This window comes from Equus asinus, chromosome 23, assembly GCF_041296235.1.
Source record: "Equus asinus isolate D_3611 breed Donkey chromosome 23, EquAss-T2T_v2, whole genome shotgun sequence".
Lineage (NCBI taxonomy): Eukaryota > Metazoa > Chordata > Mammalia > Perissodactyla > Equidae > Equus > Equus asinus.
This window is the reverse complement of record NC_091812.1, coordinates 67,650,756-67,667,408: the sequence shown is the minus strand read 5'-3', so window position 1 is coordinate 67,667,408 and position 16,653 is coordinate 67,650,756. Positions and strand designations below refer to the sequence as shown.

The 16,653-nt window shown below is 61.3% G+C and overlaps 1 protein-coding gene across 19 annotated transcripts in view; it reads left to right on the top strand.

Moving 5' to 3' along the window:
- The first annotated feature begins 254 nt into the window (after positions 1-254).
- The window catches only part of WNK2 (WNK lysine deficient protein kinase 2), a 117,291-nt gene continuing 100,892 nt past the window's right edge, over positions 255-16,653 (top strand). For all 19 annotated transcript variants that reach the window (XM_070495332.1, XM_044757063.2, XM_070495345.1 and 16 more), the window contains exons 1-2: positions 255-395; positions 903-1,567. In XM_070495332.1, the coding sequence (XP_070351433.1) occupies positions 905-1,567 (663 nt within the window). In that variant the 5' untranslated portion in view covers positions 255-395; positions 903-904. The remainder of the gene's footprint in view (positions 396-902; positions 1,568-16,653) is intronic.

Here is a 16,653-nt window from a genome sequence, read left to right as displayed (position 1 = left end):
CTGCGCGTTGGCGGGGCTGCGAGCCGGCCCGCAGGTGGCTGCGCGCGCCCGAGGCCAGGTGGGCGTGCCAGGCCCCGCCCCGCCGCGCAGGCCGGGGGCGGGCAGACCAGGCCCCGCCCTCCCCGCTCGCAGGGCCGGAGCCGGTGCCGAAGCGCAGCCGCGCGGAGCCGGAGCAGCACGCGGGAGCGCGGCCCCGCAGCGGGCCGGCTCGAGGGAGCAGCGCCGCGACCCGGCCACGAGCGCGACCCGGCCCCGAGAGCAGTCCAGCCCCGAGAGCGATCCTGCCGGAGCGCGGACCCCGACCCCGAGCGCGGACCCCGGCCCGGAGCGCGGCCTCGCCCGCCTCACCCGCCCCGGCCTCCCGGCCGCGGGCATGGACGGCGCCCGCTCGCCCTGTGAGTGCTGAGCCCCCCGCCCGCCGCCTTTGTGTGCGCGCCGCGCCACTGCAGCCCCCTCCCCGCGCGCACCTCCTGTGCCCCGGGCCGCGTCTTTGTGGAGCCGCCGCCTGCCCGGTGCCTCCCTCTCCCCCGGCCTCCCTGTCCCCTCTGCAGCCTCCTCGGGACCCGCAGGGACAGTCAGCAGCCCCCTCCGAGGCCAGGGCTGCGCAGGGCACGGCCCTCTCCCCTCAACCCCGACCCGGTCCCGTCTGTGGCGCCCCCCAGGGACAGCCCAGCAGGCCCCTTTCCCTGCGCTGGGGAGGGCGCGAGTGTCCCTCCCTCCCATCCTGGGCCTCCCGGTCCCCCGGTCCAGTCTGCAGCCCCCTCCCCAAGGACAGCCCCGCAGACCCCTCCGCGGCCGGGGCGGGCAGGGTGCGGGCCCCGGGGCGGCGCTGTCTCATCCCGCGGCCCGGGCAGGTGCGCCGCGGCTGGCGCTCACGCGGGCCTGTGTGTCCTTGCCCGCAGAGATGGACGGCGATGGCGGCCGCCGAGACGCCCCCGGCGCGCTGATGGAGGCCGGGCGCGGCTCGGGGCCCGAGGGCATGGCGGAGCCGGCGACCGGGCCGAGGGCGCGGGCGGCGCGGCCCGGGCCCCAGCGCTTCCTGCGGCGCAGCGTGGTGGAGTCGGACCAGGAGGAGCCGCCGGGCCTGGAGGCGGCCGAGGCGCCGGGCGCGCAGCCCCCCCAGCCGCTGCAGCGCCGGGTGATGCTTCTCTGCAAGACGCGCCGCCTCATCGCCGAGCGCGCCCGTGCCCGCCCCGCAGCCTCTGCCGCCCCCGCGCCCGCCGCGCCGCCCGGAACCCCCGCCGACCCCGGCCCTGAGCCGGCGAGCGCGCAGGACCCCGGCCCGGACCCCGCGCCCGCGCCCGACGGCGGCGCCCGGGACGAGGAGGCCGCGGCAGCGAGGAAGGAGGACGCAGGGACGCCCGAGGCGAAGCCGGAGCCCGGGCGCACACGCCGGGACGAGCCCGAGGAGGAGGAGGACGACGAGGATGACCTCAAGGCGGTGGCCACCTCCCTGGACGGCCGCTTCCTCAAGTTCGACATCGAGCTGGGTCGCGGCTCCTTCAAGACGGTTTACAAGGGGCTGGACACGGAGACCTGGGTGGAGGTGGCCTGGTGCGAGCTGCAGGTGAGGGGCGCGGCGGCCCCAGGTGGGCGGTGGGCGTCCTGGCGCGCGGCCTCCTTCCTGCGTGGGCCCTGCCTGGCCCTAGGCAGCCCTGGGGCGGTGTGTGTCACCCTTCGCGTGGGTGGCCGGCTGTGCGGGCGGTCTGCGTGGCGCAGGTTGGTGATGGAGGTCGGACCTCTCGGCGTGGCCGGCGTGGCTCTAAGTGTGGCACGGTGTGGAGAGCGGGCACTTGTCCCCGCGTCTGTCAGTCCCACTCCTTGACTGCTGGTTTTCGGTGGTCTGGATCCCCGTGTCTTTGCAGCAGCAGCCTGGGGGCAGCAGGGCCCTGTGTCCAGATGGTGGCAGGGCGGCTTGGGGACTCTGAGCTGCTCCTAAATGAGCACCTTGCGTCTTTAAAGGTGTGGGTGCCCCAACTGGGGTGCCTGAGAGGCTCCCTGGCCCTGGTGTGCCCAGGTGGGCCTGCCTGGCAGTGCTGTCAGGGCACTCCCAGGGCCCCATTCACAGGGTAGATGTGTGAGAAGTCTTAGAACCAAGTCATGCAAAACGTGGATTTTCTTCTTTTTTTTTTTTTTTTGGTGGGAAGGCTCTGGCCATGCATTTTTCATAACCTTGCCCTCACGTTGGCTGTGTCAGTCCCAGCCCTGGAGGATTATATAAATGGTAACCCGAGCTGCCCAGGGCCTGTGTGGAAGCTGGGGCAGCTCCTGTCACAGCGGGTGTTTACGGGCCTCCCTCGTTTGGTGGGGCAGCTGTTGGGCACAGGGCTGGCCTGTGGGAGAGCTGGCTGAGCCGGCCTCTCGGGTTTAAGCTGCCCCAGCACCTTGTAAAGGAGCCGGGCCTTCCAGGCCTCACTTCCAGGCCACACTGCGGGCGCCTGCTTTTTTGGCTCAGAAACTGAGTTCGGTTGCTCTGTTCTCTGGGCCCCTGCAGGGTGGCGAGCCTGCGTGTGTGCGTGTGTGAGCCGGGCTAATTCCGTGTGTGTCGACCTGTCCCCCGCCTTTCTCCTGAGACAAAGAGCTGCAGAGGCCACCCCTCCTCGCAGCCCTTTGGCTCTGCCATGGAAATGTGGGCTTTTTGTGGTGGGGCCAGTGGGTCCTGTGGATTCCCTCAGGAGGGACGGAGAATGCCCTCCCTCATGGCTGCAGGTTCTGGGCCCTGCTAAGGGGTGGCCTTGGTGGCCTGTGGTCCGGGGGCCCTGTGGTGTGCTGGGCCTCACTGCTGTGTGAGACGCACAGAGAAGAGAGTATGCCGGAAGGGAATACCTGAGGAGAGAGGGTTCCTGACTGCAGAGAGTGGTCGTGCGCCTTCCCTCCCCACCTTCTTGCTCTTGCCAAGTGACCCGGCGTGGTGCTCTGAGCACTGTCGCTGCACCATGGAATGCCTGTGCAGGGTGGAGGACGGGAGCGGGTGCTGCAGCAGGCCGGCTCTGAGTTAGACTCAGCAGCGGAGGCCCGCTGAGCCGGTGGAGGCGTTGCAGGCACGTGTGGCCCTTGGAGGAGGTCGTTCGGTCCCATTCCCTTTAAGGCGAGGCGAGTGAGCCTGCCTCGGGTCTCTGGGCAGAGCAGCACAAGGCTGGAGCCTAGCCGCTGTCCAGGGGCCTTTTATCCTGGACTCTGGGTAGGAGTGGGGAGGCCAGAGATGGGGGCTTCCCATCTGTCTGTTGACTTTCCTTGGACAGGAATTATTGGGGGCTCCAAGCCAGTGGGGAAGCTGTCCCTGTGCCTCCCTCAACAGGAGGCCACTGCTAACGTTGCACCAGGTCCATGTGCAGAATTTGGGGTCAGCTGCCTTCTGCTGGGGAATCTGAGAGGGGTTTACATGGGAGGGGGCCTGGACCAGCTTGGGACAGCAGCCCAGAACCTGCTGTGTGTCCAGCCTCCTCCTCACCATCCAGGAGGCTGTCATTCCTCTGGTTCTGTTGTTGAGGACCCCCAAGGTCACCGGCGAGGACGTAGATGGCAGAGGGGGTGTCGCAGAATCATGGGTGGAGGCTGACGGCCTGGTGTGGCCGTCCACGACGGAGAGGAGACGAGCGTGGAGGGCAGGGCGCTGGTCTAGCCTCTTGGACCACTGTGCTGGGGGTGGGGGGTGGTGGTCGCAGGTGCATGTTGGCTTTGTGCCTGGGGAGGAGCTCCTCCCCCAGCTGACCCCCAGGATTCCGGGGGAGGGCGGTTCTCCTTTATCACGGGGAGAGTTGCAGGATTCCTCCTGCCTTCTGCCTTCAGGCTCCCTTGCCCACCCCCCAGAAGCGCCTCAGCCGTAGCTGTGGAATGCCCTGGAAACTGACCCTCCAAAGACTGTTTCTACCCCGTCGGGACGCTGGGGGGCGTGGCAGCTGCCGGCCTCCCCAGAACTGAGATGCCATCGCCCGCTCGCCTCTTCCAGGTTCTACGCCAAGGGGAGGGAGGGCCGCGTTTCTGCGCCTATTAAGTCTGACTTGGAGGCAGAGAGATCCCGTGACTTCTCGTTTCCTTCATAATTTAGTGTTGAGAGGGCCGTGCGGAGAGAGCTCTGCGTTCGTCTCACCGAGAAGGGAGTGAGGCGTGTCCCCTCCCAAATCCTCCAGACCTCCACTGGCGGCCTTTTGGGGAGAAGCCATTTTAAAGCATTAGTTCTCTGTCTTGTTTCTCTTGGATGAACATTTATTCCTGGCCCCAGAACATGTTACAGTAGCAACAGAGGAAGTGCACACGCACCCTGGCCACTGCCCTCGCCCAGCTCACATTCCTGCGGCCCTGAGGCTGTCGTTGGCCAGCTCTGGTCCTGCTCGGACCGTCCTGGGAGACGGTGCTGGGGTAGCGGAGGCTCCTTGCCACTCTGGGCTGCCCTGGGGGCAGGTCTGGGCCACTGACGCCATCCAGGGCCGCTGAGGGCACCTTTCACCTGTTGCCACCTCTGAGCTGGCGTGGGTCGTGAGTAGAGCAAAGGCAGCCGGTGTCCGGAAGCCTGGCTGGAGGCGGTCTGTGGCCTTTCCTGGACCTCCTGCGTACCCCTGTTTTCCTCTGGGGCTTGGAGAGGGCCTTGCTGCTCAACCCCTCCCGTCAGTCCCCCTGCCTTCAGGGGAGATGGGGTCTCAGGCCCTCTGTGCCGCCTCCTCCCCACAGAAGGCTGCTGGGAGCAGTGGTTGGGGGGCTGGGCGCTGGCTCCTGGGGGATCCCACTCGGAGCCCACGTTTCCGGTGCTGGCATCAGGGCCACGCCCGGTGTGGGGGTCATTCTGCCTCATGGAGGGGTCAGTCCTTGATCCTCTGTCCAGGCACCTGCAGGGCTGGGAGGTCGTGTGGAGGTACGCCGGGGGCTGAGCCCCACCAGCCAGGACAGTGCCACCCTGGAGCCATCCTGCTGTGGCTCTGTGCTGCCCGGAGGGGGCTGGGCTCCCCTAGGTGGTGGTGGCCTGGCCTGGAGGCCAGAGAGGGGCTTGCAATGACTGTGTCACCTGCCAGTGTCCCCTTTGTGCAGCCACGTGAGCGCTGTGTGTTCCCAACTTGTCCTTCCCAGCCAGACCTCTGTTCATCGGCCTGTGCTCCAGGAGGCGATGACGCCTGTGGGGGCTTGCCGTGTGTGGCTGTGCCAACCACGCTGGTCCCCTCACTGGCCTCAAAGGACGGCTAGGTTCTGTCTGCTGTCGATGTGGCCTGGGACCCTCTCCCGTGGCTGTGGGCGCACCACCTGAGCTGAGCTTGCACACCTGACTGTGCAGGCACACCATGGCATTTCACAGACGCGCCAGACATGTGCCCTGAGGTGCCAGGCAGCGTCAGGCCAGGGTTGAGAGGTCCCCCAGATGGCCTCGTGGGGAGGCTCGGCCACGGGCGTCGTCTGCTTTCAGAGGAGCCGCCAGCAGCCTGGCCGACAGGATGGGCCTTGCAGAAGGACCAGTGCTCACTCGCTGCAGCAGGACGCTGGGGGAGGGCTCCACTCCGCTTGACTGGCGGTCAGCCTGCTGCCTTATTTTTATTATTTTAATCTCCTAAGAGCTTATTTTGTCAGGAGAGCTGTAATTTGGAATCAGCTGGATGCCGACACCGTGCTTGCTTTCTCAAGTGAGATGTTTCACAGGTCACACAGGCCACAGTTCTGGTTTGGTGGGTGAGAGAGGTTGTCACCAGCTGCTGGAGAAGCCTGGAGCGATGGGCTTTCCTGCCTCCCGGTCAATGCAGCCATGCGGGTGCCCAGCCCCCAGAGACCTGGCCCCTGCCCCTGCGTGGTGTCGGCCAGGCTAGTGTGATCAGTGATAATGGACGAACAGCCTGGGCTGCAGGTCACTGTCGTGGGCACATCGGGCATCACGGCTCGTTCCCTGTTGGAAGCAGGCGCTCCTGCAGCCAAACATGCCGCTCTCGGGTGTCCTCAGTGGCCCTGGTGCATGGGGCACCCGGCTGAGCCTGATTCAGCCCCGAATTGCCCAGTGACCTGGGCCCCAGAGCGAAGACCCCCACACCGTCTAACTCTCGGGAGGGCTAGTGGGCAGCTCCTCACTCCCATGCCACTTCCAGGTGGGCTGGGGACTTACTCTGCCATGGGTGAGCTTTGCTGGCAGACTGTTAGCTTGAACATGGTGGCGTGAGAAGAATTGCTAAGAGGAGGAGAGGGTGCAGATGTCCAGGAGACTCTGTACACCGGGTTCATGCCCGGGACTCAACAGCACAGGCTGCTGTGGTCCATTGCCTCAGCTGGCGTCTGTTGAGCCCCAGTCCCAGCCGGGGGTACCACGGTGAGCAGGTCAGGCCACGTCCCAGCGGGAGCGCCAGGTCCTCACGGAGGAGCCTGCAGGAGGCGGGTGTGGAGAGAGGCTGTCCTGTGGTTCTGGGCTGGCCGGGCTGGCCCTGTGCCTGCCACTCACCTCGTAGAGTGCTGGGACTCACAGCCTCCTGCGTGGTCATAGGTGTGTCTTGGGGTCTGTGGCTTGGGCTGGCTTCAGCCCGGAGCTGGATGGCGCCCAGGGTGACGACACAGAGCTCCAGGTCGCTGTTTGATGGAGGAGAACTTGACCCAGTCCTGCAGAAGTTTGGGCCGTGCGCCTGGTTCTCCTTTTGCGGTCTGCTGGCTGAGTGGCGAGGGGGGTGCCGGGGTCTGCCGGCGGTGGTGGGAAGGGGCACCCTGCCCTGCACACACACCCAGGAGCACCTGGGCCCCAGCCCCAGCGGGGAGGCCATGTGGAGGGCACCTGCCTTCGTGAGCCTTGGTTTACCTACTTGTGCAGTGGGGATACTGTGAGCCAACCCTTAGGGGGCTACGGGGCCTATGAGGAGTGCGTTTGCCCTGATCCTGGAGTGGGTACTTGGTGTGAAGCCTCTTCTCACCCGTGCTTGCTCCCCTAAAGTAAAGGGTTTTAAGAAGCGGAGAACAAGCTGAGCCCAGAGGGGCACGGAGGCCCGGCTGCAGGCAGGAGTTGGGTCCTGGGGTGGAGCAGGGCTCCAGGTTCTCATGGGCTGAGGGCCTGTGCTTGCCTGGCTCCTGGAGCACCTGGCTGCTACTGCCTTGTCTCCCAGCTGCGGGTAAGGAAAGGGTGTGAACGGCAGCTGGAAGGGCGAGCGTCTGTCTCTGAGCACGGAGCGTCCAGGGCTGTGTTTTGGGTGGAGAGGCCCCTGGCGGGAGGGTGTTGGGCCTGGCTGAGGTGGGCAGCCTGAGGGTGAGCTGCAGGTTTTCTTGTCTCAAGTAGTTTTCAAATCCGGTTCTGTTCCTTGGAGGATCGAGTTCTAAGGATTTTCTGATATGCTTGATGACCACCTCTAATTTATGTCAGCTTTGTATAAATATATGTGAAGTTTTTTGGAAAAGAATGAAAGAAAAGAGATCCAGACAGCGTGGAGTTGGTGAAAGAATAGACAAACAGATCAACGGAGCAGGTTAGAGACCTCAGAGATAGACTCCCATAGTCGGCAGACCTTTGACACAGGATCAGAGGCAACACAGGGGAGCAAGGTGGTCCTTTCCACAAATGGTGCTGGAAGGACTGGGCATCCACCTGCAAAAAAATTAATCTGGACACAGATTTTACACCCTTCATAAAAATTAACTCAAAATGGGTCACAGCCCTAAATGTAAAATGAAGACTATAACCTCCTAGAAGATAACATGGGAGAAGAGCTAGATGCCCTTGGGTTTGGGGATGACTTTTTAGATACAAGACCAGAGGCCTGATCTACGAAGAAAAACTTTATAAATTGAACTTCTTTAAAGTGAAAAAACTTCTTTCCTGCAAAGACGCTGTAAAAGAATGAAAAGACGAGAATGCAAAACGATCCAGCCAGTTTGGAAGACAGTTTGGCAGCTTCTTACAAAATTAAACATAGTCTTACCCTGTGATCCAGCAATCGTGCTCCTTGGTGTTTACTCACAGGAGGCGAAAACTTACGTCCACAGAAGAACCTGCACACGGATGTTTACAGCAGCGTCTTTCATAATTGCTGAAACTTGGAAGCAAACAAGACGCCCTTCAGTAGGTGAAAGGATAAATAATGTGTGGTGCATCCTACAAGAGAATATTATTCAGTACTAAAAAGATATAAGCTGTGAAGTTATGGAAAGACATGGAGGAGCCTTCACTGCATATCACAAAGTGAAAGAAGCCAATTTGAAAAGGCTGCATACTGTAGGATTCCAACTCTGTGACATTCTGGAAAAGGCAAAACTATGGAGCCAGTAAAAGGATCAGTGGTTGCCTGGGTTTGCAGGCGGGGGTGACTAGGTGGAGCAGAGAGGATTTTTAGGGCAGTGAAAATATTCTGTATGCTGGTATAATGGTGGATACGTGTTATATATTTGTCCAAACCCATAGCACAGTAAGATTGAACCCTAATGTTAACTATGGATTTTAGTTAATAACAATGTATCAGCATTGGCTCATCAGTTGTAACAAACGTGCCACACCAGTGCAACGTGTTACTGATAGGAGAGGCTGTGTGGTGAGGGGTGGAGGGTGCATGGGAACTCTGCACCTTCTGCTCCATCCTTCGATGAACCTAGAACTTCTCAAAAAAATAGTCTATCAATTAAAACCCCAGTGTAATAGCTACCTTGAAGAAGTTTGCAGAAATGAAAAACAAATCACCCATAATCCAAGTGAATACAACTACTTACTATTTTTGCATATTACCTTCAAGTTCTTGTTCACACACATGTATCTCTTTAATAAACGCAACTGCAATCACAGAGTGTCACAGCTTTTACAATCTATCTTTTTATTTGTTTCCAGTGTTTTTTTAACATGTTGGTTTTTTTTAATGAGGCTTAATACTTTAATAAAAAACAGATTTCCTTTCCCTCTCTTTTCTTAGAACATTCACTTTAGCAATCTTTATTTTCTATTTCCGTATATTTGAAATATATGTAAATCCTTTTATTTTACTTTTCTAAATTATCTTATTCAGGTCACATTGGTGTATAACATTGTGTAAGTTTCACGTGTACATTATGTTTCAACTTCTGTGTAGACTGCATCGTGTTCAGCACCAGGAGTCTGGTTGCCATCCACCAGGTGCTCCTGTGCCCCTTCACCCCGTCGCCCCCGCCCCTTCCTGCCTGCTCACCACCAGTCTTCCTTCTTAGCTGTGTGTGTGTTTGTCTTGCACTTAATGAGTGCAGTCATATGGTAGTTGTCTTTCTCTGTCTGACTTATTTCACTTAGCGTTATGCCCTCAAGGTCCGTCCAGGTTGTTGGCAATGGCACGATTTTGTCTTTTTTCTATGGCTGAGTAGCGTTCCATTGTGTATATATACACAACATTTCCTTTATCCATTCATCTGTCCTGGGCAACACTGTTGGTTTTCGAGGAGCGGCCGTGGTTCAGGGTTCTTTCTGGCCTTTGTGCCTGCTGTTCTGATCCTCACAGAGGGCTTTTCCAGAAAGTTCTGTTCATCCATGCTCTGGGGTTGGGGGTAGGGTGGGGAGTGGGGAGGATGGGGGTTGGGGTGAGGCTGAGGGCTGGACAGAGCCTCCTGGGCCACAGAGAGGCGGCCCCGGGTCGTGGGCTCCCTGAACCTCTGCTTCCAGGGGCCTTGGTCCCGAGTGGTCTTCTTGCAGGTGCCGGGGGGGTCTGGGCAGGCGGTGCCCTCACGCCCCTGCCCCTCGAGCTGGCTGTGCTTCCCAGACTGTTCAGGAGCCAGGTCTCTCCCCTGCAGCTCCAGAAATGAAAGATGTTGTGACATGAGCCCTGCCTCGTCACAGGGCAGGGGAGCCCACGGGGCGGAGGGGGGCTGGGTGCCCCCAAGTCCTGGTGGCCCTGGCTGGCCTCTGGGGGCGGCCTCGGCAGGGTGTGGGTGGGGAGGGAAGGGAGGAAGCTCTGGCATGGCCAGGACTTTCTCAGGCTTCCGGACCACGTGTGAGCTCATCGGGTCCAGAAGCACCTCCAGAGGTTCCGGGATCTGTTTTCACAGATGAGGAGGTGGCCCAGGGGAGGCGGCTCCTATCCGAGCTCACATAGCGAGACAGCGGCTGGTGGCACGGCCCACTCTCTGCCCTGGATTGTCATCTCCCACGTGTTCAGAGGGTTGCCACGGAAAGGGGAGTGTCACTGAACAGGCTTGGGGAGTGCTGGCTCAGCAGGCAGTAATGTTGCGAGACTTCTCAGAGCCTTTAAAATGCCTACTGTGCTGAGATGCTCTCTAGGGAGCATGGAGGCCTTACACCTCCTCCACCTCTTCTTTCGTTTTCTCAGCGTCTCGTGGGACCAGGACGGGCTCTGGGGAGTGGCGTGTTGGCCAACTGTCAGTAGAGGTGCGGGTGTTCCCACAGTAGCTCCGTCACAAATACTGTGGGGCTCCTGTCCCATTCATCAGTGGTGCTGTTGGCAGAGTTTGGAGGTAGGCCTGGAAAGCTGGCCTGTCCTTGAGACTCCCCACCTGCCTCAGGCCAGAAGCTGCCCTGGAATGACCTGTCCACTCTTCCCTCCAAGCCCCCTGCTTTTTGGGCTCTGTGTGTGTACTTTCTCAGGAGTGGATAAGCTGGGAAAATTTTTATCTGTCAGCCGAGTGTGGCTCAGTGTGCAGACCTTTGATCATCCCCAGAATCTGAAACTTGGATGTGGTCAGTCGAGGGCATAAGCAGCTCAGTAGTGCCAGCAGGAACAATATTGCTTTCCCTCTTTCTCTTCTATTCTCCTCAGCTGTATTGGATTTGTCCCCAGTCTCATTGCCTCATGGATGCAAAAAGGCTGCCACAGCTCTAGGCATCACAACCACATTTGAAGGCAGGAAGAAAGTGGGTGGGTAGTGGGTGTTAGTTAGGTGTCCATACTTTGATCTATAAAGCAAAATGTTTACTAGTAAGCCTCTGGTCTCTCTGGTTAGAATGGGATTGTGTGGTCTCCCCTAGATGTAAGGGCGTCTGCAAAAGGCTTGATGGCACACACGGGTTATGATCTACTCCCTGGGGCTGGGTGCAGTGGGTTTGGTTGGTAGGGAGGGGTGGCAGGCTGTGGGTGGGGGCGCCTGCCCATGTCTGTCTTGGTTACCTCATCTCTCCGAGGTCTGGGTGGTGCCCATGTGTGACGTGGCCCTCCGCCTGGGCCTGTCTCCTGAAAGGAACAAGCCACACACCATGCCGCTCCGGGTGCCTCCAGGAGTCACCGCTCCTCCCTGCCGGCCCCTGTCTTCCACCCACCGCCCGACCCTCCCTCCTTCCTCATCGGATCTTTGTCTCTGCCAGCAATCCAGTTTTCATCCCCCCGAACTTTTTATTTTGAAAAACTTAGGAAAGCTGGAGTTACTGGCTGTTAACCTTTAGCCATAGAGCTAGCTTTCTCTCTGTCCCTCTGCGTACCCTTATTCTGGCCCATTTGCATCTCGGCCTGGAATCTGCAGCACGGGCCTCCAGCAGGAGCGAGGACCTTTTCCCACAAAGCCACAGCCCCGTGTCACACTGGGATCTGACGTGGATGCTGACAGCCACGCGTCTGCCGCGGCCCATGCCTCCCAGTGGTGCTCGTTATAGTTTTCCTGTTTGGATCCAGGATCCAGTCAAGGGTCACGCGATGCATCTGGTTGTCCTGTTGGTTTTAATCTAGAACAGTCCCTCGGCCTTTTTTATCATTATTTTGAATCTTTTGCTTCATTGCTTTTCTCCTGCGGAGGCCACGCCCAGGCGTCCCTGCAGGAGCCGCTCAGCCTGGGTCTCTGGTGCGGATCACAGACGTGGGTCAGCCTCTCCCCTGTGGGCCTGTGGACCAGGGTCTCTTGGCTGAGGCGAGTCTGCTGTCAGGTGATGAAGAAGGGACCCTGTGAGGGGTCACCCTGCTGCCCCTATAACCTCTGACCCGTGGCCTCAGCGTCCAGGGCAGGGATGATCCTTCCAGAATCATCCCAGCTTTTGGAAAGACAAATTTGGTCACGATGGTCCTCTCCTGATGGGCACTTAGTGGCAGAGCTGGGACCTGAACTGTGCCGCTGAGAGGGGCTGCCAGGAGGCTGGACTGCAGGCTTGGGTCGTTCCAGGCCTTGGGGCGCCAGTGTCCTGCCTTCCTTCTGGAACCTGAAGGCACCTGAGCACCTGAGCGGATAGCCCACCTGCTTTAAGTCGAATCGTTGACGCTGTGCCCCTGAGGCCCCCCGCACGGCCCCAGGACTGCAGGAGTTCTCCTGCAGGAGAAGCGCCTGCCGCTGGGTTTGCTGGCAGGAGGACCCTTACCATCCACTCCGGGATGCGATGGCCCCCCGATGTCCTCAGGCCTTGACACTGTCTGGGCCCAGGACCTCTGTTCACCCCGGGTTGGGGACGCCAAGGGAGGGGAGGCCGAGTCCATGTGCCAGCGTTGGACCCTTCCAGTGAGTGGGAGAGAGGGACGGCGGCTGATGGATGGGAGGCCGCGGCCGGGGGGACGCTTCTAGCTGCAAGTGACGGACATGAGAGACCTGAAACCTGAGAAAGAGAAAACTGCCCCAAATTTCCTTCCTCTGACATAGCAGTTCTCACTTTGGTACGTGTTCTGGTCTCTTTTTTATGTTCTTGGGTATTTTTGCAAAGTCATAATTGTAGCATCCGCACTAATGTATGCAGTGATGGGGAATCGCCCCACGGCCTGCAGCCACCTGCACCAGCTCTGGTGTGAGCTCATCTCGGCGTGAGGGGCCCACTGGCCTGCCCTGTCCCCTGGGGGTGGGTTTGGGGTGGGCTCGGTCCCAGGCCTGACCGCAGCTGGGCACAGGCTACTGCATGTCCCTCTCGCCTCCGGGCTGGGGTCTGGCATGTCGGGGCGCCTCTCCCCACACCCCTGGGGTGTAGCTTCCTAGCCTGGCCGCTGCCGGGGACCCGGGGGCCTCCGGAAGGAAGGTGGCCGCCGTGCTGGGTCTTCAAGCCGGGAGTCGCCTTGCCAGTCGGCCAGCAGCAATCCACTGACACCTGCCCAGACAAGTTCTGAGGTATCGCCTCTCTTTAATTAAGAGATGAGAGCAGGACAGTGAATTCAGCTTTTTTGAAAGAAGCTCTGCAAGCTCAGAGGGTGGAGGAGAGCGAGGACAGGGAGCAGGGCAGGGGTGTGGCGCTGGGGGCCTGGCCTGTGTGCTCGGATTCTGGGAAGACTCTCATCCTGAAGCGTTCTTGCACAGACCAGTGACTGACCCGTGGGGACTGTAGGGTCACCAGTTATTAGCAGCATGAGGGTCCTCTGCGCAGGTAAAAGACCCTCGGCAGAGGATCCTCCTGAGGGCGTCGGGCTGTCCTGCGCTCTGGTGGGAGTGGGTTCCTGAGGCCTGGTCTGGATGGCCACAGCCACACAGCAGAGCAGGCCAGTTTGGGGGACCTGACAGAACAGGCTGGGTGTCTGCACGTCCTCGGGCCCTGGGGACACAGGCAGCACCCCGTGGCCCTGGCTGCCCGCTGAACCCGTGACTCGCATGAGAGCCGTGCAGGCCTTTGCTCTAGGACGGTCAGCCCCCTGAGGTGACTTGGGGGTTAGCTTGGTCAGCTGGACTGTTGGGCTCCTCAGGGGACAAGAGTTGCCCTCGGTGGTAGCTGTCTGTCCTTCGGCAGGCTTCCGGATGTTTCCTAGGGGCATCTGAGCCAGTGTTCCTCCCATGACGGCTTCCCCTGAGTTGGCGTCCGAGGGGCCGGGTGAGGACTTGGGGTGAGGCCAGACTGAACCTCAAGCTGCCACGTGGGGACAGGCCGTCAGGCAGGGAGGGCCATCGCCCAGGAACGAGGGGCTGGGCGGCGGGGGCTCTGGTTTTCCACGGGGCAGTGGAGGACACCGAGGCTTCCCTGTCCGCGCAGCGGGCTGCCGTGAGTGAGTGGAGTCCCACAGAGCTGGCTCTGCGGTGGGGGGGGGGCGAGGCGGAGCGAGGCGGGGCATCCCGGGCCCTGCTCACCGCCCTGCTGACCGCGGGGGCATTCTGGCCTTCAGACTCCGGCGGACCTGCTGCCTCTGCTGGGTCTGGGGCCGCACATGTTGCTCAGTTGCCTTTGCGGGTTCGAGGGTCACATCCACTGGGGGGCATCCCCAGGGTCCCGGCAGGGCCGCGTTTCGGGGCCCACAGGTGGTCTGCAAGGCTGGTGTCGGGATGCTGCGGCCACAGAGAGGCCCGGGAGTGCATCAGCTCAGCTCGGCTTGTGTCAGGCTCATGTCAGGGAAGGACGGGGGCGGCGGGGGCGGCGGGGGCGTTGGGGGCGTTGGGGACGGCGGAGCTGAGGGAAGTGGAGATAAGACGGGGCCTCAGTGGATGGAAATACTGAGACAATTGAAGGGAGGGTAGATGGTATTTCATAGGGAAGCGCAGAGGGGCGGAGGGCACAGAGCCTGGGCATGGTCAGACCTCGCGAGCCCTGCCCAGTGGGCAGCCCTGGGCCGGCCCCCGTGTGGACGCCCGCCTGCTCTGCATGTCCGTCTTTTGTGGCTGCTGCCTGTGGGCATCAGGACGCTTTCGGGACTCAGCCCAGCCGCACCCGTCAGCGGTGGCCCTTTTCCACCACGTGGGCGTCCGCGGTCTGCAGCCCATCCGCCTGCTGGACACTCGGGCGGTTTCCTATCTGGACGGTTCAGGCTGCAGGGTCCCTGGGGACCCTTGCCGATGGGGCTGGTGTCTCCCTGGTCCTCGCGGCATGAGGCCTCTCTTGCCTGGCCCGGGTGGATGTACCCTCATGCCCCTGCTCTCAGCTTCCCGGGAGGTCCGAGCGTGGAGAGGCCTCCAGCCCATTCCTGCGTCCTTCCTGCAGTGGGGACGGCATGGCGGTGGCCTGCCTGGGCTCTGCGTCCTGATGACAGGGACCAGACAGACTCTGGGTGGGTGTGCCCCCTCCGCCCGCGTGCTCACCTGCGCCTCCACGTGTCCAGGGAGCAGCGTTTGGCTCACGTCTGGCCTGCCTGAAATGGTCTGTCAGCCTCTGTAAATATTTGATGACGCCCGATGATAAAACATAAAGGCTGCTTTGTTCCCGGAGGGGAGCGAGCTGGTGACACCGGAACGTTCCGGCCCTGCCGGCTGCTTCCTGGAGCACTTTATGGATGCGTTTTTGAGGCGGGCCCTTTGTGTCCATGGGCAGTGTGGGGGCCCTTCGAGGACTGGCAAGGTGGAGTGGACATAGTGTCTCCAACTTTCCACCTGGACTCAGGCTGGACCTCTGAGACGGCTGCCGGCCAGGCCAGAGGTAGCAGTGGGGTCTCACCCTTCAGATGAGACTGGGGACAAACCCTTGGCCACAGGTCCTGGAGAGGGGCTCAGAGGAGCCGGGGGACTAGGGTTTGGCCGGGTGCCTGACAGTCTAGCAGAGGGGGTGCGCCTGGTCGGCACCTCTGGGCCCTGGTGGGCTCGACTGGGCCACCTCAGGTGCCTCGTGGCCCTGCCCCCGTGGTCTTTGAGTGGCAGCAGCAGTGCCTGACCCAGCTGCCCCGCCCGCTGGCGGCTGCATGTGCTGGGGCTGTGTGTGTGGGCCACCTGTGCAGTGAAGACGCCCGTCAGGCCTTGCTGGCCTGCGTGTGACGCGCATCATCTTGGGTTTGTGTGCCAGGGGAGAGCCTGCTGCCCTCCCGCCCGGGGTGGGGGGGTGTGCTTCTGTGGGGATGACGGGCCCTTTGAGGCCTGGGGGGTGGGGTGGGGTGGGGGCGGAGTCAGGGCCCTGCCAGGCTGGGCGGGGCGGGAGCTGTGTGTGGGCTGCTGTTCCAGGGCTGCCTGCCTCTGGCAGAGGGTTCTTGCCCTGCCCTCTGTCAGCTGGGAGGAAAGCGTGGGTGTGGCTGCAGCCGGCGCAGTTTGGAAGTTGAATCAGGAGAGGTTCCAAAGGCCTTGTCTCTGAGTGTTGTTAATGGGCGTGTGTCGCGTTCTCTCACTGGGTCCTGGCTGTGGCCCTGGGAGGTTGGCTGATCCCTGGGAGTCTGCGGACCCTGAGACCCACAAAGGCCGTGCTGCTGGGGGGCCATCCCGGAGCCCTACTGCCTGGGTCTGGTGGGCCCTCCTGGGGACTGCGGGCAGGGCCGGTCTGACCTGGGTGGGGTCACTGGCTGAGCCTTGAGTGTACCTTGCTCAACTCGGCTCCTGATGAAATGGAGTGAGGACATCAGGCCTGGTGGCCAGGTGTGACCCAGGGGAGGGTGGGTACGGCCAGGAGGGACGTGGGTGCGGCCGTGTGGGCAGAGGGTCCTGGGTGGGTAGCAGTGGAGGGTGGCAGTAGCTGGGGATACAGATGAAGGATGGCCCATGTGGGGCTTCTTCATTTCTAGAAGGAAAAAGCAAGTTGAAGGAGATGGTGACACCCCCTCGACCTGTGGCATGAAGCTGCACGTCGGCTAGACTGGGGAAGCGGGGAAGGAGCCCGCAGGGGCAGCCGCCGGTCCAGGCCAGGGTCAGGCAGGCCGGGAGGGGTGTGGGAAGCTGGGTGATGGAGCGTTTGTGGCATCACGCCCCAGCCGGTGAATGTACTGTCTCACGTGGCTGGAGGAACCTCTCGGAGGAGGTGGTTGGGGATCCTGAGATGGGAGATGATCCTGGGTTGTCCAGGTGGGCCTGGGGTCATCCCCTGGTGCTTACGAGACGGGGCAGGGGGGTCCCAGGGAGAAATGACACTGCAAGATGAAGGACAGGCTCACCAGCCAAGGCACATGGCACATGCCTCTGGAAGCTGGACGAGGGGACGGATTCTCTGGGGAGCCGCAGAAGGAAGAGCCC